The following is a 25,330-nucleotide window of genomic DNA, read 5'->3' on the forward strand; positions in this document are numbered from 1 at the left end:
TTGGGGCCCCCAAGGGAGTGGGGTCCTAAGCTATAGCTTGTTTACCTTGTATGCAGCGGCGTAGCGTGGGTTGTCAGCACCCGGGGCAAGGCAAGTAATTTGCGCCCCCTAACCCGGGGCAAGGCAAGTAATTTGCGCCCCCTAACCCCTAACCTGCTGCCGCTGCCAGCTTCTTCTTGCTGCTGCCTGGTCTGGTCTGGTGTGGTTCTCTCCCGCGCTCAGCGCTGCGCTGGGCGGTCGCTGCACTGTCCCTCCTCCAGATAGTCCCTCGCTCTCCGCACCGCACGCCTGGCACCCACCCCCTCCACAGTGGGCGGCGACCCAGCGGCTCGGATCGGATTCGCACAGCCAGCACTGCAGTGAGAGAGAGTGAGTGAGCCAGGTAGGGGCAGAGAGCTGCGAGTGCAAGCGCGCGCCCCCCCCCGATGTTGCGCCCGGTGCGGCCGGCACCCCCCACGCTACGCCACTGCTTGTATGTAAATCTGGCACTGCCCACACCTCTCTTTACATAGCATGGCTTGGTAGGTGTGCAGAATCCTAATCATAACATCTGAATCAACCATGCATTTACAAATACTGACAGGCTCACAACAGTTATTCAGGTGATAGGTTCCCATGCTTCAAGAAAACACACACTTTGGTGTATCGTAGAGGCTGGCCAAGCCAAGGAGGCATCCCCCCCCCCCAAATCTTGAGGACTAACATCTTGTTTGTCTGAGCCTTATTTCCCCCCAGGAAAGATGGGATTCTCAGAATACTGAGCACCAGGGAGAAATGACACTATGCTGGTTTGTGCAAATGTTTAGGAATAGTTACAAAGTTCTCCTCACTTGAATTTTTCCCGGGACGTTTGGATTGTCCACAACTCTTGCCAGCATCCAGCTAACTTCCACAAAGTGTAGACCCATTGAAATTAATTGACCTAACTCAATCACAGCCATTAATTTCAGTAGATCTACTTGGAGCAGGAATAGCATCTCATACAGCCCCACTTTCACATAGGTTTTAGCAGCAGTCATTCTGACTCACTTCTGCATTAACCTGGTGTGTGTGTGTGTGTGTGTGTGTGTGAAAAATTGCAATTGAATAAGTATTCAAATGTGTTCTTTAAAACTTATTTCCTCTCAAAACACACTTATTTATTTGTTTGCTCCATTTATATCCCACCTTAACCTCTAAGGAGCTCAAGGCAGCATATATGATTCACTTCCTCCCCGTTTTATCCTCACAACAACCCTGTGATGTAAGTTTGTCTGTAAGACTGTGCCTTGTTCAAGATCGCCCAGTGACTTTCATGGCTCAGTGGGGATTTGAACCCTGGTCTCCCAGACCCTAACCCAACACCTTAACCACTACACTACACTTTCTCTCAGAAACACCATGCTGACAAAGGTGGGATTTGAACTGACACATGCAGAGCAGTCTATCACCATTACCACTCACCCACATTTTCGTCCTTTAAAAAAGAATAAAAATAATAATTGGAGAACTCCAATTTGGATCCCTTCCAGTCGGGATTCAGGCCTCATCATGGGGCTGAAACTGCCTTGGTCGCACTGGTTGATGATCTCCGCCAGTCTAGGGACAAAGGTGAGAGCTGTTTCCTAGTTCTGCTGGATCTCTCAGCGGCATTTGATACCATCGACCATAACATCCTTCTGGACCGTTTTGAGGGGCTGGGAGCTGGGGGCACTGTCATACAGTGGTTCCGCTCCTTCCTCCTGGGTCGTGTTCAGAAAGTGGTGGTGGGGGATGAGTGTTCAGACCCCTGGGCTCTCACTTGTGGGGTGCCTCAGGGTTCTGTCCTCTCCCCCATGCTTTTCAACATTTACATGCAGCCGCTGGGAGAGATCATCAGGAGGTTTGGGCTGGGTGTTCATCAGTATGCGGATGATACCCAGCTCTACCTCTCTTTTAAATCAGAACCAGTGAAGGCGGTGAAGGTCCTGTGTGAGTGTCTGGAAGCGGTTGGAGGATGGATGGTGGCTAACAGATTGAGGTTGAATCCTGACAAGACAGAAGTACTGTTTTGGAGGGACAGGAGGCGGGCAGGTGTGGAGGATTCCCTGGTCCTGAATGGGGTAACTGTGCCCCTGAAGGACCAGGTGTGCAGCCTGGGAGTCACTTTTGACTCACAGCTGTCCATGGAGGCTCAGGTCAAATCTGTATCCAGGGCAGCTGTTTACCAGCTCCATCTGGTACGTAGGCTGAGACCCTATCTGCCTGCAGACTGTCTTGCCAGAGTGGTACATGCTCTGGTTATCTCCCACTTGGACTACTGCAATGCGCTCTACATGGGGCTACCTTTGAAGGTGACCCGGAAACTATAACTAATCCAGAATGCGGCAGCTAGACTGGTGACTGGGAGTGGCCACCGAGACCATATAACACCGGTCTTGAAAGACCTACATTGGCTCCCAGTATGTTTCCGAGCACAATTCAAAGTGTTGGTGCTGACCTTTAAAGCCCTAAACGGCCTCGGTCCAGTATATCTGAAGGAGCGTCTCCTCCTCCATCGTTCTGCCCAGACACTGAGGTCCAGCTCCGAGGGCCTTCTGGCGGTTTCCTCATTGCGAGAGGCCAAGTTACAGGGAACCAGGCAGAGGGCCTTCTCGGTAGTGGCGCCCGCCCTGTGGAACGCCCTCCCATCAGATGTCAAAGCGATAAGCATCTACCTGACATTCAGAAGACATCTGAAGGCAGCCCTGTTCAGGGAAGTTTTTAATATGTGACATTTTAGTGTATCTTTCATCTTTGTTGGAAGCCGCCCAGAGTGGCTGGGGAAACCCAGCCAGATGGGCAGGGTACAAATAATAAATTATTATTATATTATTATTATAACTCCATTGGAACATTTGGGAAGTGTGTAATCTCGGGGATACCTTAAATTCTGATCCTGACATTCTGATACTTATATCATAGGAGCCTACACAAAACACTGTTGCTTTATGTAGGTTTTATTTTATTTTTATTTTTTTATTTTATATTTTGGAAATGGACATCCAGTTGTTGTTTTTTTTCCTTTAATTTTTTTGGGGGCCCCCAAGAGAGTGGGGCCCTAAGCTATAGCTTGTTTAGCTTGTATGTAAATCCGGCACTGCCCACACCTCTTTGCAGCAGAATCCTAACCCCTTGTCTGCTCTGAAGTAAGCCCTATTGAATTCAGTGGGCCTTACTCCCAGGTAAGTGGCGTTAGGATCGAAGCCTTAAGATTATATACAAAATCGGGCCTAACTAGGCCCATTAAAATTAATAGATATGAGTCAGGTCTATTTTCCCTCAGTGGGTCTACTCTGAGTAGGACTTAGTTGAAAGCAATATGTGTGTGGGAGGGGGTCTGGTCAGTGCATGTTGGGATTTGCAAAAGGCCGAGCTTCTGACGCGCTCCTGAATTCCCCTCGCTTGTTGGGGCTGCCTCTGTGAGCTGCCAGAGCAGGCGAGCTGTCAGGCCTGCCTCTTGCATGCTCAGATCTCACCCCTTGTAATTAAGCAACGTGGTTGCGACTTTATTGCAGCAACTGTGAACATTCACACCTTGGCGGGAGGGAAGGGGTGGCAGGGAGGGTAGCGATGGAGGCGGGTGGATGGAGGCGGGTGGGGGGGGAGAGAGAGAGGAAGACGGGGAAACCTCCCGCTCTGCCTTTGCTCCCCCTGCGTGTTTCGGCTCGGCTCGGCCTTATTATGCGTCGAGCTGAGGCTCCCAGCCCGGGCACGACGCCTTCCTTAATGTATCTGTTCATTAGCGCTAAACAGTAACTGTCTGCTCGCTAATTCTCCCGTAATTAGAGGCAGGATTCTTTCGCAAGCTTTCTGCACAGCCTGGCAGCCTTGATGTTCATCATTAGCAGCTGGAAACAGAAGCTGTGGGGAGACACACACACACACACATACATCCAGCATGGAGCTCGAACAACAACAAGAGGGTCTGGCAGCAGCGATCATGAATGATGGCGCTGAGGGAGGTTGAGGCAGGCCGAGACTTTTGTCTTCTCTGAGTGCAGAGGCATGCTGCTCTGCCCACGCTGCCTTCTTCCAGCAGGTCCCCTGCCCTGGAGGAGAATCCCCCCTGGAAAAATCTAACTTCTGCTCAGAATAAGTTCCTCTGAGTTCCAGAATAAGCTCCTGGGTAGATAAAAGAATGCACTTCTTCATGCAGCTCATAGTTAAACTATGGAACTCATTCCTGCAGGAGACAGGGGTGGTCACCAACTTGGGCAACTTGAAAAGTGGATTGGGCAAATTCATGGTGGAGAGGGCTTTTGTTTTGTTTTTTCAATGCTTTTTATTAAGTTTTCATTTTAAATACACCAACACCAACAAACAAAAACATCAAGTCTTTTTACATGTATCCTACTTTATGCTCCGTAGAGCCGTTGACTCCCCTCCTTCCCTTCCACAGGTTTTCTGATTCCAATCTTTAATTCACAGTTTCATTAATAAAGGACTAAACCATGACATAAGATTTATTTCAGTCCTGCTAACGTCTTCAAATTTCTACAGTTCTCACTTATATAAACCATAAGTTTACGCCATTCTTTTTGGTACTTTTGTCTCCTCCTGACTGCGAATTCTATGTGTCAGTTTTGCTAGTTCTGCGTACTCAACCAACTTTGTCTGCCACTCCTTTACAGTCGGTATCTCCTGTGTTTTCCGCTTTGGGGCTATCAAGACTCTAGCTGGTGTCTTAGCATACAAATACAGTCTTTGGTCCATCTTCTTAATATCCTCTACCATCAAACATAGCAATAGTTCTTCAGGCTTTTTTGGGAAAGTATATTTAAGCATCTTTTTAAATTCATTATAGATCAATTCCCAAAACTCTTTCATTTTGTCACATGACCACCACATGTGGTAAAAATCGTCATCCTTTTCTTTACTTTTCCAGGTGGAGAGGGCTTTTGATTGCTATGAGCCATAATGGCTATGTCCTGCCTCCACAGCTGGAGGGAAAATGCTTCTGGATCGCAGTTGCGGAAAACAAACAGGGAGAGGAGAGTGGTCTTGTGCTCAGATCCTGCTCACAGGTTTCCCACAGGCATCTGGTTGGCCACTGTGAGAACAGGAGGCTGGACTAGATGGGCCATTGCCCTGATCAAACAGGATCTTCTTAGGTTCTCATCTCTTACCATTGGCTATGCTGTCTGGGGATGGAGTCCAACAACATCTGCCAGCCATGACTGCCAGGCAGCATCGGGTAGGAAGCAGCAGCATCGAAATTTTGAGGTCCACGTCATACGTAATGTGGTGAAAGTGAACACCTGAAGAAAGCAGCAGGGTGTGAGCCCTGTCCCAAATTGTCCCTGGGCCTAGAGGAGACCTTGGCATGCTAAACAGGAATGGGGCTTCCAACACAGGGCTTGCCTCCAGATGTTGTGGACTGTGAGTCCCATCAGACACTGCAGATAACCAGGAATGATGGGAGTTGTTGTCCAAGACACCTGGCAGACAATAGCCTGGGTACCTTAGCTCTAGCAGCACTCAGCTGATTGTGATTTGAAGCCTCTGAACACCTGGTTGTGCTGAAGGTTTTAAGTGCATTCGTAGGGTTGCCATATTTCCAGATGAACAATGTTGTTGAGCTTTTTTCAGGCTACCTCTGAGTGCTAAACAGAGCCTGAGCCGGGCTTTTGCTTACAATTGTAAAAATCTGGATGGGCATGTAAGCCCCCAAAACAGGACATGTTGGGGATTTCCCAGACGTATAGCAATGCTAACATTCATCCCAAAGCTCTCAGAAACCACCTTCAAACCTTCCCACTTAAGAAGGAGGAATGGGCTGACACAAAAGGTAGAGACATAAGGGGCACCCCCTATACCCTCCCCACACTTCCACTGGTGGTGTTTGAATGCCCAGATAAGGCTTGATCTGTGGGTTGCATAAGATCACAGTCTGTGGGGTTGTGCGTGTGCACAGATTCCTCTATGTATGGCTTGTGAAAAGGATGTCTAGAAATTTGCCTGCTCCTTCAAGAACACTTATCACCATTGAGATAAGACTCTGTCCCTGCTCCATCTCTCTCCCCCCGCCATTCCACATCTGGAAGAAGGTGGGTGGTGATGAGCAACAGGACCTTTTCAGTTTGGGCCCCTCATCTCTGAAACTCCCTTTCAAAGAACAGGGACTCTCCAAGTATTTCATAGAATCGTAGAATTGCAGAGTTGGAAGGGTGATCTAGCCCAACTCATTGCATTGCAGGACTCTTTTGCCCAACGTGAGGCTTGAACCCACGGCCGTGACACTTCTGTGCCCCAAAGACAGAATAACATTTGATGTGGACAAGTCAAGCGATTAGGAAGATTTTCTTCTTATTATACTATTTCGACTTCTGGCTTTGAAATGAGGATGGAGGGAAAATTGGCTTAGTTTGCATTTTCACTCACGCTTCCAGAACCAACAGGGGAATCTAAACAACAGCTGTCCTTGGAAGTTTGGACTTTTGCTTTTCTCCAACCCCAAACTCGGTATGCAACAGCATCTATTTGGGAATAGGAAAGCACTTAAATGTGCCTAATGGTGAATGCATTTTAATTAGGAGAAACGGCTTGCAAAAATATGTATGCCTTGCCCCCTCCCCCAAATGTGCATATTAGGAAAATGCAATTGTAAGTGTGCTTGAATTTTTATGCAGTCTTAAAAAAAAAAAAGCAATTCAAAATTGGGAGGAACTGGAGTTAAGCCTGGAAAATTTGAAAACCGAGAGAAAGGGAAGTGAGCAGGTCCATCCGTCCTGACCTTGGAATTTTCCCCAAAAGCTCCGACTCCAGTGATAAGGGAAGCCTTCATATCTGAATCTGCTTAGTCCAGCTTTGTGTGTCCTCCCTTTCCCCCCACAACCACCCCCCAGCCACACGCAGCCGCCCTCCCATGAGACATTTCTGACCCTGACCTCAGAGCACAGCCGTGTCTGCCGGACGTTAATTGAAAATACCAGAATTCCCCCGTTGGCTTGATGGTGGCCAACGGTAACCTGATGCTGGGGGAAGAACGCTTGAGTGAAGGTTTGGAGCTGGGGGTGGGGGGAGTCCGGAAGACCCCCAGCTGCTCTGTCCTTCCTCCTTGCCCCTTCTCATTCCTCGGAGCTCTTGGGGGGGGGGGACAGAGAGGGGGTTTCGGTGGGCTCAGCCGCCCCTGCGATTCAACACAAGTTACGGGGATTACTGTGATCAGAGACTGATTCTGCTGCACGTAACCCAAGCCGGGTGGCTGAGCCCCGTCAGCCCAAGGAGACCCTTTGATTGCGGGCAGGGGGTGGGTGGGCAGGAGGGAGACCCCTTCGCGAGGACCAGTTTTGCTCCGCAGACCTGGCAGCTGACACAGAGCGAGGGAGAGACGGAGAGAGAGGAACAGTGAAAATGGATTGGCGCTGGCTGGGTTTCAGGCCATGAAAGGGGAAACTGGAGACGGGTCGTGGTTTCATGGCCAGCATGTGGTCCAGGGTCGTCCCAGACAACATGTCAGTTGACCCCCACAGCCAACTCCCTTCCCCAACCCACCCACAATGAGAGGAGCGGCTTAAGAGAGGCAGCTTGTCTGCTTCGTGTCTTGCAGCTGGGGGGGGGGTTGGGATGGAAAGCAACGGGGGGGGGGAGGAGGGGAAGGCCTTGCATCCCCATGCCTCGATTTCCCCCAACTTCTTCCCCATACAGTGGTACCTCGGGTTAAGAACTTAATTCGTTCCGGAGGTCCGTTCTTAACCTGAAACTGTTCTTAACCTGAGGCACCACTTTAGCTAATGGGGCCTCCCGCTGCCGCCACACGATTTCTATTCTCATCCTGAAGCAAAGTTCTTAACCTGAAGCACTATTTCTGGGTTAGCAGAGTCTGTAACCTGAAGCGTCTGTAACCTGAAACATCTGTAACCTGAGGTACCACTGTATTAGCTGATCTGTTCAGTTCAGAGCAACTTTTTCTAACCCTTGGGATGCCCACGTTGGAAGACTCGGGACAGATAAAAGAATTCACTTCTTCACACTAGTTAAACTATGGAACTCACTCCATCAGGAAGCAATGGTTGTTGAATGGTCTCTCTAAATTTGAAGGTTCATTATTGTTCCACAAGATGTGTATTTCTTTAAGGGCCAGAGCAAATAACGTGACCTAGTTTTACAGCTGTGAAGCAGTATAGCAGGTGCTGTTAAGGTATGGTAATTAAGCTGTTGGGTATAGTATATAAAGAGCAGCACCTAGCTCTCTCAGTACCCTGGGGGATGGGTCATGCTTATTGATATATTTAGTGTAAAAGGAGTCTTTGTTTTTGTTATTAAAGGTAAAGATAAAGGGACCCCTGACCATTAGGTCCAGTCGTGACAGACTCTGGGGTTACGGCACTCATCTCGCTTTATTGGCTAAGGGAGCCGGCGTACAGCCTCCGGGTCATGTGGCCAGTATGACTAAGCCGCTTCTGGCGAACCAGAGCAGCGCACGGAAACGCCGTTTACCTTCCCGCCAGAGCGATACCTATTTATCTACTTGCACTTTGACGTGCTTTCAAACTGCTAGGTTGGCAGGAGCAGGGACCGAACAACGGGAGCTCACCCCGTCGCAGGGATTCGAACCGCCAACCTTCTGATCGGCAAGCCCTAGGCTCTGTGGTTTAACCCACAGTGCCACCTGTGGTCCCTCATATTAAAACCTAGCAAAAGTTATTTTTGCGTTCCTTGTAACATGTGGTCTCCCCAGCACGCCTTCTGCAGCGCAACTAATCCGCAAATAGCCAACAATGGTGTCCACCAACTTGGGAAGCTTCCAAAGGGGACTGGGCAAATTCATGGAGGAGAGGGGCTATCCAAGGTGGCTAGCCATGACGGCTAGTCTCTGGAGGCAGCAATGCTTCTCAATACCAGTTGCTGGAAACCCCAGGAAGGGAGAGTGCTCTTGTGTTCAAATCCAGCTTGCAGGCTCCCCCGGGCACCGAGTTGGCCAAAGTGGGAATAGGATGCTGGACTAAATAGGACTGCTATTATGATGGCCGTTTTATTATTAGGCTGTCTGTCAGTATGCTTTTTATTATGTTTTTATAACTGATGTTCTGTAATGTGTTTTTAATGTTGCACACTGCCCTGGAATCTTTTGATAAAGGACAGTACAGTGGTACCTCGGGTTACATATGCTTCAGCTTACATACGCTTCAGGTTACACACTCCACTAACCCAGAAATAGTACCCTGGGTTAAGAACTTTGCTTCAGGATGAGAACAGAAATCGTGCTCTGGCAGCGTGGCAGCAGAAGGAGGCCCCATTAGCTAAAGTGGTGCTTCAGGTTAAGAACAGTTTCAGGTTAAGAACAGACCTGCAGAATGAATTAAGTTCTTAACCCGAGGTACCACTATATATAAATTTAAATACTACTACTACTACTACTACTACTAATAATAATAATAATAATAATTTGCCATTGGCCTGATCCAGCAAGATCTTATGGTCTAATGGCTTCACCCTGAAGCATCACAGTTCAGTAGTTTCTTTCACACTAGCTGCAGCGTATCTAGAGTCTGATCTTCTCTGGTCATTGGCCATGGTGCCTGGGGCTGAGGTGGGTTCAGCCACTTCTGGGGGGCCATGCCATCTCTTTGTCCTGGATGCAGAAGGTCCCACATTCTCCAGAATCAACAGATTGGGCTTGAAATGTGTCCCTTTTAGAAACCCTGGAGAGCTGCTGCCAGTCAGTGTAGGCAATATGGATCTGGATAGATGAATAGTCAGCTTCCCATGTCTTGAGGGTGTGCTTTGCATGCAGAAGGTCCTAGGGTCATCCCCCAGAATCTCACAGGTAGGTCTAGGAATCCCCCCTGCCTGAAACCCTGAAGAGCCACTACCAGACAGTGTAGACCGTGCTGAGCTGGATACATTAGTGGTCTGACTCAATATAGGTCAGCTTCCTATGTCCATATGGATTGTGCAAAAGTGGGGTGGAGGGAACCAATTAGATTGTAGAGAAATGGCCCATTGGGGTGGTCCCTTGCCTGGAACTGGACAGACCAGCATTTTCTCTCCTAAACAAGCTTCTGTTTTTTAAAAAAGTAAATAAATAAATCAGCATTTAAATGTCAGTGCTGGGCAGTTTTCAGGAAAACAAAGGATCAGATAACAATCAGGTTCAAATCCCTGTTCTAAGGCCATTCACACATCGTCCAGCCACCCTCACCCCTGCTAATCCAGGTCACGGGGTACTCAGAGCAGAAGACAGGAGCAAGCAAAGTGTGCTGGGAAAGACACACACACACACACACACACACACACACACACACACAAATACCATGACTCCAGCAAGCCAAGCCATGATACTGCTCTCCAACCCCTAACCTTGCTGACCCCCAGGGAAAAGCTGTTTCAGCTCCAAAGATGTGTGATTCAGCTCACGTCGCTCTCTGAGATACACAAAAACACTTGGTTGTGTGTGCATGCTCAGAATTCTTCCTTCCAACACTCTCAATGGAGAAACGTTTTTCTCCCTCTCTCATAACGATAGAACCCAGGGACATCCAAGGAATCCAATGTTCAGAGATCCAGGAGAGACAAAAGAAAGCTCTTCTTCACACAGAGAATTTGCTCCCGCAAGATGTAGTGATGGACACCAAGTTGGATGGCTTAAAAAGAGGGTTGGACAAATATCAGTGACTACTAGCCATGATAGGTATCTTCACCGCTGGAGGCAGGAAGGTTCTGAATATCAGTTCACAAGTGGGGATATGTGCTGTTGTGCTCAAGTCCTGCTTGCAGGCTTCCCATAGACAAGTGGTGGGCCATTGCGAGATCATGCGGCTGGATTAGATGGGCCTTTGGCCTGACCCAACTGAGCTCTTCTTATGTTCTTCCTGATGTCTTCATGAAATTTTGAGTTGTCACCAAGACTCTTATCTCTGGGCTCAGAAATATATGCATTGGGGATTGTGGACTTATGAAAACCCACATATCATCTCGATAAGACATCTCCTGTTTCAAAGAACTCTCAGAATTTAACTGCCTCTCAAATTATTATTATTATTATTATTATTATTATTATTATTATTATTATTATTATTATCATCATCATCATCATCATCATCATCATCATCATACCACTCTTCATCAAAAGATCTCAGGGCAGTTTACAGAATAAAACACAAAAGAAGACACAAGTAAATAATTAAAGCAAAACAATAACTCCCCCTTCCCATAGACCCATTTAAAAGGCTGTAGGATATTAATCAACCCAAAACTTGTTGGAAGAGGAAACTTTCGCATAGCAGCAGAAGTGCGGTTGTCTTCACCCAACCTCCCTGGGCAGGGGTGGATCAATTGTGGCCATCCAGCCTCTCTATCTGATCTTTGGAACTCTTCCTAGGCTACATGCCAACCCCAGCCACCCTCCTCCCTGGCCCTAATTTCCACCCTCCTCAAGTGTTTTGGCCTGGTTGGGATATGTTTTTGAACACTAGTAATACCTCTTGCTTGTCTGGATGGGCGTGTGTGAGAATGTGTAGAACCTAGCCTATTCTACGAAGGTAAAAGTGGGCTCTGCCTACTTCCCCACCAGGCCCCACCCAGCATCAGCAGCCCTCAAAAGGTTTCCCCAAAAGGAATGTGGCTGCTAAGAAGGTTCTCCATGCTTGGAGAACTTGGACTAATTAAGAGAACTGGTGCAGGATCAAGGAATAATATCAACTCCTGATAGCCGGAACATGGGAAGTCATCCAAAAATGTTTAATTCGGAACTGCTTAATTGGCTCTTTTGATTGTATTGTGATTTGGCATTGTGTTAATGTGGCCTCCATTGGATTGTTATTAATGAAAAATGAATAAAAAATATTTTATTTTATTTTTAATCAAAGAACGTTCTCCATGCTTATCCTAGGACAGACATGGTCATGAATGCTCCACTACCTAGACATTTGAATCAGGACAACCCAGGCTTTCAAATTTCCAAATGTCCTTACTCATCGTGTTCAGAAGATCAGAGAGGCAGACTCTCACTCACCTCAGTGTCCCCACGGTGGCAGCTTCCTGGTAGCCACCATGTTGCTATTTTTTTAACTAAGAGGCAACTTTCGTGGAGTGGTAGCTGTAGGTGGACTAGGTTTGTGTTGGGGTTGTTGGACTTCTGCCAACATCCCTGACTCAGACACATCGCACATGTGAGACGCAGCCTAGTTAACAACAGGACTAGGTAATCTTCCCCTCCCCATCTAGCCCTGTCACCCGGTGGGGGCCACAAAGCCGCTACAAAAGGGTCCTTTTGTTCTCTCATTTGCCTGACACAATTCTCAGTTGGCTGGCAGTTCCCAACTGAGACATGTCAGTTTCATTGTAATGAATTGCCCTGAGCATAGCACAGCCCATTTCCACAAATTAGTGTTCATTTCCAAGACACCAGAACTCCACCCCCCCACACCCCACCTACCCCCCGCACCCGACCTGGATCACATCATGCTGTACAAAGTTGTCCTGTGTTAGCAAAGGATGGGAAGTAAAGGGAGATGCTGAGGAGGAGAATCAGTAGCCCAACCTGATCAGACAGGAGTTCTGAACAAAACGTGAGGGAAATGACTGAGGCACCTTTGTGGCAACAACACAATCAATGAGCTCTGACCACAGGGCTCTTGAATGAGGTACAAGTGCAAAAACTATTCAGGGGCTGGGCTCTTGGTTGCTGTGGGGTTAATTCATCCATCACCACAACCATACACCCTACTCAGGTATTTTGTACATGTTGCTTACGAATGCATGAAGGAGTCAATAGGAATGTGCTCAGCTAGGGCAACCCCATCACAAGGGCATTTTTTATTATTGTTTGACAAGTTTTACAGACCCTCCGAGTGTCCCTATTTTCCAGGGACAGTCCTGGATTTACAGAAGCTGTCCCGGTTTCTGGTTTGGTCCTGGAATGTCCTGCTTTTCCTTAGGACATCCTTGTTTTCATTGTAGAAATGTTGGAGGGTATGGAGTCATGCGACCCGCCAAAAAACACACACCAAGGAGATAAGTTAATTACAACCTTTAGAAGACATCTGAAGACAGCCCTGTATAGGGAAGTTTTTTTTAAATGTTTAATGTTTCATTGTGTTTTTATATATGTTGGAAGCCGCCCAGTGTGCCTGGGGCAACCCAGTCAGATGGGCAGGGTATAAATAATAAAATCATTGCTATTATTATTATGGAATAGGATGCCCCTATTTTCATTGGGAAAATGTTGGAGGGTATGGTTTCATATAATGCTTTATTGTAACGAAACCTCAAAGGAATAATAAAAATTTACAATAATAATTTATTATTTATACCCCGCCCATCTGGTTACAAAAGTGGTTACAAACAGAATAAGGCAATAAAATTGTCAGTTAAAAACAGCTATTTAAAACATTCAAAAATAATTAAAATCAACAGTAGGCCAAAAACTAGATTAAAACACCTAGCAAAATTCCATCTCTAGGTAGTCTTGCATGAACAAAAATGAATTTAGCTAGTGCCAAAAAGAGTACAGCGAAGGTTTCTGCCTGGTGTCAATAGGCAGGGAGTTCCAAAGTTGCTGCCATGGTAGAATATATATTTCCTGCAAATGCAGAATGCTGGTTACAGTGCCAGGCCAGTTCCACAGTGGTCGAGTGGGTAGATATGGGTAAGGCGATCTCACATGAAAAATGGTCCCAAGCTGTTAAAGGCTTTATATTAATAGTGACACCTTGAACTCGGCCCAAGAAGTTCAGGCAACAAGGCAAAAGTCCAGGCTGGACAGCTCCTTGCAGAGTTGGAAATATATACAGCCACAGGAAAGTTGTTGAGAGAGGGGAAGGAGCTCATGGGACATGCCAGTTCACTGACACGGGATTGGTACCAACAATGCCTTTATGGTGACTTATGGTGACATTTGCAGATGCTGAGCCATTGCTTGTAGGTCAATAAGCATTTGATGTGGCGTCAGCATATAGAGGAGCTTCCTTGAAACGTCTCCTTTCCTGCAGGGCAGTTGATCACACATTGGCTAAGGCAACGGACCTCTTTCTCTTACAGCCCCTTCGGCCGTGTCCATCATGCACCAGGTGAGTCGGACGGTGGACAGCATCACCCTCTCATGGTCACAGCCCGACCAGCCCAACGGAGTCATTCTGGATTATGAGCTGCAATACTACGAGAAGGTACCAGGGGTCAGAGGGGCATGGGTTGGGGCATACATCCAACTCTCCTCAGGGAGAGTCATCAGGGACCAAACTGTGGGCACCCTCTGGCAGACCACTGCCGTGGCTGTTCCAGTCGAGAGACAAGCCAGCTTGTGATATATTGCAATGTTGAAAACCAGTTATTGCCCAACTCTTAGGCAGAACATCTCCTTTGCATGCAGAAGGTCCCAGGTTCAGTCCTCAACAGTCTCTCCAGGAAGGACTGAGGATGTTCCCCCTGCCTGAAACCCCCCAAGAACTGCTCCCCTTCAGGGTTGGCAATATTGAGCTAGATCAGCGGTTCTCAACCTGTGGGTCCCCAGATGTTGTTGGACTACAACTCCCATCACCCGTAGCTAGCAAGGCCAGAGCTCAGGGATGATGGGAGTTGTAGTCCAACAATATCTGGGGACCCACAGGTTGAGAATCGCTGAGCTAGATGGACCAGTAGGTCTGATGGAATATGAGGCAGCTGTGGAGGAGGAAGAGCTGGGTCAAATACATTGGTCCAATAAGAAACGTAATTGGCCTAGTTGGTTATAAGTGGGAAGATACACCTTCAAAGTGTCTCCCATATCTCACTTTGATGTTGCACCTGAGCACCAGACACAGAGCTGGATTTCAAATTCCAGTAAGATCTCTGCATTAGTGAATCTGCCGACAGGGTTTCTTTGAAGTGAGCCTCTTGAGTTCCTCTAGAGCTCTGGCATTAGAAGAGGCTTTGAATCGTCTCCCGCTGGGAAAACTCCTCTCTCTCTCTCTCTCTCTCTCTCTCTCTCTCTCTCTCCTTTTTCTTTTTTGAAATGGAAAACTGACAATTACTGTCAATGTGTGTGTTGCGTTTTTCTGGAAAAGAACAACATTGGTTTTCTTCTGGAGAGCCACTTCTGAGCCTCATACTAGGAGCTGAGGAGGGGGAAAGGAAATGGACCCATTCTGGGCCCTCTCCTCAAACTTCACTTGACATGCAATTGCATCTCATTCTCTCCTCCACCCTGATTAGTGCTGAGCTGAAATCCTCTCCGCCAACCTCCCCATTCTGCTGGCCAGTTATGAAATTGGGAGGGGGGCATTTCTAACAATATTTGGGATGTGCAAACAAGGAGGAATCTGAGGGCCATATGTGGCCCTCCAAGGCTCTCTATTTGGCCCCCAGGACTCTCCCCAAACCATATCCCTCACCAGTCTTGCTTCATACCTCTTGAGTCTTTTTTTCTGGCTGGAATGTGTTCTTGAATGTTCAGCATGCCTATTGCTTGTCTGGACACAGGATAGAGTGGTGTGTATAGAAACTATCCTGTTGTACAAAGGTATATATTATATTTATTGCTTTTCTCCACTTTTGCCTCTGGCCTCACTCACCACTGTCATGTGACCCCTGCACAGCGCCGAGGGCCTTCTGGTGGTTCCCTCGCTGCGAGAAGCCAAGTTACAGGGAACCAGGCAGAGGGCCTTCTCGGTAGTGGCCCCTGCCCTGTGGAATGCCCTCCCACCAGATGTCAAAGAGAAAAATTACTACCAAACTTTTAGAAGACACCTGAAGGCAGCCATGTTTAGGGAAGCTTTTAATATTTAATAGGTTATTGTATTTTAGTGTTTTGTTGGAAGCCGCCCAAAGTGGCTGGGGAAACCCAGCCAGATGGGCTGGGTATAAATAATAAATTATTATTATTATTATTATTATTATTATTATTATTATTATTATTATTATTATGTTGCCCAGAATGGAAAGTGGCTCTCAGGCTGAGAAAGGTTCCCCCACCACAGCTCAACAGTGAGGGCAGAAATTAGTGCCCTTGCTCTGATCTGGCTTCATGATGATTCCATGGGATTCCATCCAAAGCCAACTGAGAGTGAGGGCAATGATTCATGTGTTCACTGTGGAGCCTTATGAGAAAATAAATGAATGAATGGTGTTCCCAGCAATGGGGAGTGTGATTGTCAGTGTTTTCAGAATCTCAAAAAACAGGCAGCAAAAAAGATAAACAGAAGGGTACAGCGTCTGCCTCTGCTGCCAACTCACTAATTTCAAGTCCTAAAAATAGCTTTTATCTGACTATATAAATAGCTTATGCATATAAAATTAAAATATAAATTTTATTCAAAAAGTTACAATACAGCTTGGTCTGCTGCCATAGAATCCTAGATTGATCACTCCAATCTTCAATGCCTCTTCACTGTCATGTTGGCTCGGCAAATACCCTCAGTAGGAACCCGACTACTAGATATTTTCCATTAATATATCCCCTCCACGGACACCTGTGATTATTATAAATACCTTGTTCTTCTTCAATGAATTCCTAAACTTCTTTCCTCTACAAAAATCATGCAGTTTTAAACCAGATTGAGTTAGGCACTCTTCAGTTGGAATGAGTCAGGTACAAGAATTGTTGGCAGACAGAAATGCTTATGACGGGGATCCACAATCTCTTTCATTCCCCAGTTGCGAGGAATTGCGTGTGTATCAAAGAGGGGGTGTATGTATCAGGGAAAAAAGCTAATTAAAACTCCATGATTGCATGAAGTCACAAATGTCCTTCCCGCACCCCACACTTCAATTCGCAGTGGAAAGGGCTAATCCTCTGTTCCCTCCAGATGACCTATATTTTGGTTCCCTTCAGGCCAGCAGGAGCTGGGGGAGGGGGGGAGAGCCCACCGTTCTGAGCTGATAAATAGGTCCTGACCTATATTGCATAAACGGTTGCCCTGGCTCTGCCTTGCTCTGTCCTTGTTCCGCAGCAAAGCCAGGAGAGAGTGGCAGAATCAGGGCTGGTTCAGTGTGTCAGGAGGGGGGGGTGTCTCTTCTGAACCACCACCTCCTTCACCAGATGTTTGTTCCCATGTAAATATTAGGGGGAGACTTTCAGGAGGGTGGCGTGGAAGTCAAAGGACTTTCAGGTGAGGGGATGTTCGGATAGATGGATAGACGGATAGATGATAGATAGAGATAGATAGATATAGATAGATAGCTAGATAGCTAGATAGCTAGATAGCTAGCTAGCTAGCTAGATAGCTAGATAGATAGCTAGATAGATGAGAGAGAGAGAGCGAGAGCGCGAGTGTTTTTCTGGGGGTACTCAGAGGTACGCATACCCTTAAACATTTTGTGAATCTTTGTACTTTTGTCCATTTACTGTATTTATTTTTCCTGATTTGAACTATAAAGTGGTGGTTTTCTTGAGTCAAAATGAAAGCACTCCTAAACATGTTTTTTAGAAAGAGAGCACTGGGTAGATAGATAGATAGATAGATAGATAGATAGACAGAGAAATAGAAATAGAAATAGAAATAGAAATAGAAATAGAAATAGAAATAGAAATAGAAATAGAAATAGAAATAGAAATAGATGATATAGAGATAGATATGTGACAGGGCAACCCAACTAGATGGATGGGATATTATTATTATTATTATTATTATTATTATTATTATTATTATTATTATAATATAAATAGATAATTTGCATACTGTTACAAACTTTAATACATGCAAAACCACAGACAGTATTGCACGAGTTATATAAATGGCACAGAATAACTATGTGTTAGTATAATTACGGTATCATTCATATATTATAATAATAATAATAATAATAATAATAATAATAATAATAATAATAATAATAATAATAATTTATTTATACCCTGCCCTCCCGAGCCAAGGCCGGGCTCAGAGCGGCTCAGAGCGGCTTACAAGCAATAATAAAAGCAAGATGAATGATTACAACTTAAAAACAAAAATAAAATACAACATTAAAATAATGGAACATTAAAATATTAAAATGTAGCCTCATCGCAGGAGGAGAAGGAAAAGAAAAAAGAAAGAGAGGGAGGGAGGGAATCAAATTGGCTCCAAGCCAAAGGCCAGGCGGAACAACTCTGTCTTACAGGCCCTGCGGAAAGAAATCAGATCCTGCAGGGCCCTGGTCTCATGAGGCAGAGCGTTCCACCAAGCCGGAGCCAGAGTTGAAAAGGCCCTGGCTCTGGTTGAAGCTAATCTAACTTCCTTAGGGCCTGGGACCACTAGGGTGTCGTTATTTATGGAACTTGAGGCTCTTCGTGGGGCATACCAGGAGAGGCGGTCCCGTAGGTACGAGGGTCCTAGGCCGTGAAGGGCTTTAAAGGTCAAAAGCAGCACCTTAAATCTGACCCTGTACTCCACCGGGAGCCAGTGCAGCTTGAAAAGCACTGGGTGAATATGCTCCCATGGCAGAGACCCCGTGAGGAGCCTCGCTGCAGCATTCTGTACCCGCTGGAGTTTCTGGGACAGCTTCAAGGGCAGCACCGCGTAGAGCGAATTACAGTAGTCAAGCCTGGAGATGACCGTCGCATGGATCACTGTGGCCAGGTCGGGGTGGGAAAGGTAAGGGACCAACTGCTTGATGCGGCGAAGGTGGAAAAATGTTGCCTTGGCTGTTGCTGTACCTTGCGCCTCCATGGAAAGGGAGGCGTCAAGGATTACACCCAAACTCTTAACGGAAGGCAATGGCACTAATTGGGCCCCCGCAAGAGAAGGGAGTTGGTCCCTCATCCCCATGCCATCCCAACCTAGCCATAGGACCTCTGTCTTCGAAGGATTTAGTTTCAATCGGCTCCCACGAAACCATCCAGCCACAGCTTCCAAGCATCTGGTCAGTGTGTTCGGAGCCGAGTCGGTGTGGCCATCCATCAGCAGATAGAGCTGAGTGTCATCAGCATATTGGTGACAGCCCAGCCCAAAGCTCCAGATAATCTGGGCAAGGGGGCGCATAAAGATGTTAAAAAGCATTGGGGAGAGAATTGCGCCCTGCGGCACTCCACACACCAAGGAGTATATATATTTATCCTTAGTATAGTTCAGCCAATGGGCATAAATATTTGTATACAAATTTTTGTAATCTTTTTTTTTAAAAAGTACTGTGGTGCAGAATAAATACATATAAAACAGCGACTTAACAAAAATAAATGCATGTGTTAATTATATAAAATGACATAGAATCACTATGAGTATGGTAAATATAATAATGTAAAACACAGCTGCAAACCCAAGTTGTGAAAGGCTGACCTAGAAGAGGCCCAGGGTGATATATCTTGGGGGTGGGGGGGGTGCCCAGAAGGTTTCGTTTTATCAGCTGGCGTCTGTTTGCCTGGCAGGATTTGAGCGAGTTCAACGCCACGGCAGTTAAGAGCCCCACCAACACTGTGACGGTGCAGAACCTCAAAGCTGGCACCATTTACGTCTTCCAGGTGCGGGCACGCACTGTGGCAGGCTATGGGCGTTACAGCGGCAAGATGTACTTCCAGACCATGACCGAAGGTGAGATATGATGCAGAAGACTCCCTGCACCAGTTAGGGAATCTTAAGCTCAGTTCTCCATGATTCCATATCCGTTTCAGAGCATGTATCTATACATATATATCCTCCACTGCCTTGCAAGATACAGTATCTTCAGGAGAAGAAAAGGCGATGGAGTAAACCCTACACAAATCTGGAGTAGAGTCCTTAAGATGGCTGGATGGCGCCTTGTACGCCTCCTTCTGGCATCTCCTGCAGCCAACCTGGTGCCAAACGTATTGCTCTGCTTTCCTTTGGACCACATCAGTGAGGCTGAGAGGGGGGTCTTGTCATTTGGACAGCCCAGGACCTCTACAGCACTGCCCAGGCTTGCACCAAGGGGATGTCGCTTCAGTGCTGCTGACACAGCGATTTGGCTTCACCCTCAGAGGTGCACTCCATTGTCTCTCAAAACAGATGGATGCCAATAGCAAATATATTTCAAAAGAATCTTTGTTGTTGTTGTTGTTTAGTCGTGTCTGACTCTTCGTGACCCCATGGACCAGAGCACGCCAGGCACTCCTGTCTTCCACTGCCTCCCGCAGTTTGGTCAGACTCATGTTTGTGGCTTCGAAAACACTGTCCAACCAAGAATCTTTAAGTCTGAACAAAATGCATGTTTAACCTGGAGGTAGACTGTCTGAATTGTGCATTGCTTTGTAATGATTTGTTGGGTCTCTGGACCGTAATAAAGATTGATTGATTGATTGATTGATTGATTGATTGATTGATATTTCAAAAGACCTCTTGAAAATTCATCAATACTTAAGTGGTTCCAAGGAGGTGGTTTGAGTATCCATGGTTTTGCATATAAGTGCCATCCCCAGAACATAACCCCTGCCTAAGATGTGAGTTACCTGTACACATTTTTTTGGTCACCAATATATGCATTTTATGATACGCGATCTTACATGAGTTACTTTGCACTGCAAAATTCAGAAAAGTGCAAATTTCAATAGATGGCTGTGTTTCTCTTCACCTGTTGTTTAAGGATGTACAAATTAGAGAGTTTCACTTTTCACATGCATAGTGATTTAGCTCTCCCTCTCAGTGCCAACCATGGTTGGGATTGGGCCCCCTTCATCCAACCGAGGAATAAACCCCACCTTGTTCTTCTTTCTTGTTCCTCACAGCTGAGTACCAAACCAGCATCCAGGAGAAGCTGCCGCTCATCATTGGCTCCTCGGCTGCAGGACTCGTCTTCCTCATTGCACTGGTGGTCATCGTCCTTGTTTGCAACAGGTAGGGAGCTTTTGCTACTGGGAGAGGCAGGAGGGGATCGTTGGGCGGAGGGAGGGAAGCTGGGAAAGATCCAGCAGGCATTATAAGAGACGCTGCGCTGCTCCCGTTTCACAGCTCTTGCATCAAACAATGCACAACGGAGAAACCAGTGCTGCAGAGGAAAGTGGTGCCAGTCTGAAAGGAACCACCTGTATGCTAGCTCAGGTTTAAAGCATTCTGCTTTGCATGCAGGTCCCAGTTTTGAATCTCAGCATCTCCAGGCAGGACCCTGGAGAGCCTCTGTTGGTCAGAGCAGGCAATACTGGGCCAGACCGACAGAGGCAGCTTATTATATTCCTAAAAGAAGCAGCGGTAGAAGATGCTCTGAGATGGTTGGCTCTTGCTGGTCCAAGGGTGGGTGGGAAAACCTTGTGGGAGAGAGGTGGCTGGTGCAGATTGGTTCCCTGTGAATGCTTAACACAGGCACCACTCTGGCCCCAAAGACAGTGCAGATTGTATGTGCAGCCTCTGTAGAAATTGAATGGCTGCCCCATATGCACCCCAGTGCAGATGCAGCCTCCGGGGAGAGGGAGGGACTTGGAAGGGGGGAAGGGGCGGGCTCCAGGCTGGGAGGGGCGCGGAAAAGATGCTCTGTGCCTCTGGGCTGTGAGCTGAAGCCCAGCCTTGCCCCCCTGCTCTGCTAGTCCATCTGCCTCCCGCTCAGCCCGGTGCTCTCCTTCCAGAAGACGAGGATTTGAGCGTGCAGACTCCGAGTACACCGACAAGCTGCAGCATTATACCAGCGGCCACAGTATGTACTCTCCAATGGGCATAAAGCCCCAAAGGTGGGGTGAGGGGAGGGTAGGGGAGGTTGTTTCCTGGTCTGCCGCAGTGCCTTCGGACCTCTGCCCCCCGCCCATCATTTGAAGGCATCTGGACAAACTAAGTTCTTTAGAGCCACCTCCTTCAACCTTGGCTCCCCATATGTCATCGGACTACAAGGCCCATCATCCCTTGGCTATGCTGGCTGTGGGTGATGGGCCCTGTAGTCTAGCAACATCTAGGAGAGCCAAGGCTGAAGAGTTCCTTCATAGCATATTCCAAATAATGTTCCAGCCTCTAGGTCCAGACTTTGCTGTTCTTTGCACATGAAAAAGTCCCCAGCTGTCAGCCAGGTCTCCATAAGAGCCAGGCTTCTGGTGGTAGAGCAGAGGACAGAGATATAGGGTGGGGTGGAGTGGAGGATGGAGCTGGGCACCAGAAATGGAGGTGTGTCTCAGAACAGTCTGGGGACAGAAAACACAGACCAGAGAGGGCCACAGAGAGGCCCACTTACCACTGACTTGCTTGATCCCAGAAGCTTGCCCAGAAGCGACCATTGCTCTTGGGCTGGGGAAGGTTCCCCACCCTGGCTGAAATCATTGTCTTCACACCATAAATGATTTCCTGACCCACTGAGGCCAGGGTATTGCATGGCAGTGATGTCTGGGATGGGGGAGGGGAGGGATGAATTCAACAAAGCACTAAGCAAATTGTTCCATCAATATAAGGATTTATGGGGTCACGAAGAGTTGGACACGACTAAACAACAACAACAATGGAATGATCTCTGCTTCCCCTCTCCCTGAAGGCTCTTGAAATGGGAGCCAGTGTGGTGTAGTGGTTAAGAGTGGTAGACTCGTAATCTGGTGAACTGGGTTCGATTCCCCGCTCTTCCACATGCAGCTGCTGGGTGACCTTGGGCTAGTCACACTTCTCTGAAGTCTCTCAGTCCCACTCACCTCACAGAGTGTTTGTTGTGGGGGAGGAAGGGAAAGGAGAATGTTAGCCGCTTTGAGACTCCTTCGGGTAGTGATAAAGCGGGATATCAAATCCAAACTCTTCTTCTTCTTCTGAAATCTCAGCAGATTTGGGGACAGCATCATGCATGCAGAGAGGGGGCCGGGACAGAACGTAGCTAAATGCCACCCAGGGATTGGCCTTTGCTGATCAGCTGAGAAAGCTCAGGGTGGCTGGTAGTACCTCTGAAGTATAGGGCACAGTCAGCCAGACCTGCAGTTGAAAGGGCATTAGTGGTGCAGAGATCAAGTGTTGGGCCCTGGTCACTTGGAGCCCCAGTCTGAGGCATCGCTCCCTCCTCCCTAGACCTCACTACATCTGCTAGCCTGACCCAACAGTGTCTGTTCTTCTTTTACACACATGCACTGGATACTAGCTTCAGGTAGTTAGCGCCCTTACTCCACATGCAATCGCCAAGTACCCCACTTTCAATAAGGAGGGAAATGGAACAGCCAAATAGCATCGCAAGTATAAAAGCAGTTTATTTTTAAAATATATTTTGAAACTGTTTTTATATAACTAACAGACTATTTCAACAATTCAACAACAACAAAGGGGGGGAGACGAAAGATAAAAAGGAAATCGGGCAAAAAGAGGCAGTACAGCAGTAATAATCCAAGATCAGACATAAACAGCAGATCAAAAACTCACAAAATCAAAAACAGTGCAAGATGAAATCATGTTTTGATAGGATTTGCTGTGTGTGTGACTGCCATTAAATAAGCTGCAAGAAGCCACAAAATCCATCAGGTCTGTTTCTCATCTAAGAACCCAGAGTTGTGGGTCAATTTCTCTGATGGCCCTGTAAAGAAGGCTCTTTGAAACCAGTTGGTAATGGAGTATGTAGAAAGGTCCTTCCTGCCTTGAGCCACGACTGAACAAGCAGCTGTTAGCAAACGAGTTATTAATATATCTTGTTTTGTTAAATTGAAGGGAATCGCCCATAAATATTGAAAGTAAGCACAACCTGGGGGTCCAGATAGATCTTTGGTGCGGTGATGGTGCCGAGTTCAAAAGCCACTGGATCCCAATTTGTATTGACATAAACACAATCCCAGCATGTACGGCAGCAAGAACTTCCCATGTTGCAACCCTGCCAACAAAACAAGGATCACCCTTTTAGAATAAGAGCAGTTTCTACCCTGTGCTTGTTTCCTGACACTGCAATGATCCCACCGTGATAGATGCCATATCAGTTGATCCACCAGAGGCACACAGCTGAGTTGCACATAAGCATTTCCCCATACAGGCTGACCACAGACTCGTGCAGACACTTCCAGGTATCGCTGCACATTTGCAATAAAGGCAGTGTGCTGTGGTGGTCAGAATGGGAAGGGAGAGAACTGGTTGGCAACCGGGGAGAATTGGCTCATCTTGTTGCTTTGGCCTCATTTTCACTACACGTTTATAGTGCTGTGGTTAAACCACGTTAAACACTCATGGTTTTCCCCAAAGAAACCTGGGAAGGGTAGTTTGTTAAGGGTTCTGGAAGGGCGCCAAAGGTTGTAAAGTGGGAGAAACAGCGACAGTTGGCCTGAGCTCTTTGGGGCTGGGCTGGGTATTTAAGTTTGCTGAATGAATACACACACAGAGAGAGAGACAGAGACATATAGATATACACATCTCTGCCCTTTTCCACCCCTGAGCAGTGACTCCCGGCATGAAGATCTACATCGACCCTTTCACCTACGAAGACCCCAATGAGGCTGTCAGGGAGTTTGCAAAGGAGATTGACATCTCGTGTGTCAAAATCGAGCAGGTGATTGGTGCAGGTAAGTCCCCGCCCTTGGATGCCTGTGCTGCAACCCCAAACTGTCACAGGGAGAGTGTGTCGATGGGGGGTACAGAGTGCACACCAAGCTGGGGCCATGCCAAAAATCCGCATTTTTTAACTTCCATCTTGAAAATCAAGAGTGGGACAGGGGCCATTTCAGGTGGAGCAGAGGTGGGATTTTCTCTCTCTCTCCGTAGATGGTAGTGGAGCTCTCTTCAGCAGAGCAGCAGCCATTCCCCACCCCACACATTCAGAATATCTCAGATATAGAACAAGCAATTTGGAGGAAAATGGCAGCTACTTCAAAAACTGGTGGCCTCTTTTGCGGACCACCATTTCTCCAAAAACGACTCAGAACATTGCTATCTTTAGAACATTCCCTTTTTTGGATGGGAGAATAACAATCAACAACCAGGAAAAGCGCCAAAGAGTTTCTCAACAATCCCCCACAAAGTGCCCTCCCCACCTCTGTCAAAACTGCATAAATGGCCCCATTTTACTGGGATGTGATTGGGTTGGCCTACATGCTTCTTTGGGTCCTTTCCAACTCTGCAATCCAAGGATGCTAAGAAATGAGGAAAGGCGCTTGGCGCAGCCTTAGGCCCAGTCTGTGTGGCTGCCTCACTTTGGGTGGCTCTGACCAAGGGAGGGATCGTGCCTTGCTTTTGAACTGGGGGTGGGTGTGAGGAAATGGGGAACAGTGGGAGGTAACCGCTATCTCTCCCCCACCCACTCCCAAAGCTCAGAAACCTAGGGCGCTCTTTCTTCCTACACCCTGTTTTCCACTCCAGGGGAGTTTGGCGAGGTGTGCAGTGGCCACCTCAAGCTTCCAGGCAAGAGGGAGAGCTTTGTGGCCATCAAGACGCTGAAATCTGGCTATACCGAGAAGCAGCGGCGGGACTTCCTGAGCGAGGCCAGCATCATGGGCCAGTTTGACCACCCCAACGTCATCCACCTGGAGGGGGTGGTCACCAAGAGCCCCCCTGTCATGATCGTTACAGAATTCATGGAGAACGGCTCGTTGGATTCCTTCCTACGGGTACGCTGTTAATGG

The 25,330-nt window shown here is 47.3% G+C and overlaps 1 protein-coding gene across 12 annotated transcripts in view; it reads left to right on the top strand.

The window, feature by feature from the left end:
- EPHB2 (EPH receptor B2) overlaps positions 1–25,330 on the top strand; it is a 114,920-nt gene that overhangs the window by 74,827 nt on the left and 14,763 nt on the right. For 3 of the 12 annotated variants that reach the window (XM_083512918.1, XM_083512909.1, XM_083512910.1), the window contains exons 6-11: positions 13,984–14,108; positions 19,262–19,424; positions 20,576–20,684; positions 21,368–21,474; positions 24,149–24,274; positions 25,068–25,315. In XM_083512918.1, the coding sequence (XP_083369044.1) occupies positions 13,984–14,108; positions 19,262–19,424; positions 20,576–20,684; positions 21,368–21,474; positions 24,149–24,274; positions 25,068–25,315 (878 nt within the window). The remainder of the gene's footprint in view (positions 1–13,983; positions 14,109–19,261; positions 19,425–20,575; positions 20,685–21,367; positions 21,475–24,148; positions 24,275–25,067; positions 25,316–25,330) is intronic. The other 9 variants (XM_083512912.1, XM_083512917.1, XM_083512913.1 and 6 more) reach the window with 6 other exon arrangements.

Source organism: Podarcis liolepis (assembly GCF_965112155.1).
Source record: "Podarcis liolepis genome assembly, chromosome: 7".
Lineage (NCBI taxonomy): Eukaryota > Metazoa > Chordata > Lepidosauria > Squamata > Lacertidae > Podarcis > Podarcis liolepis.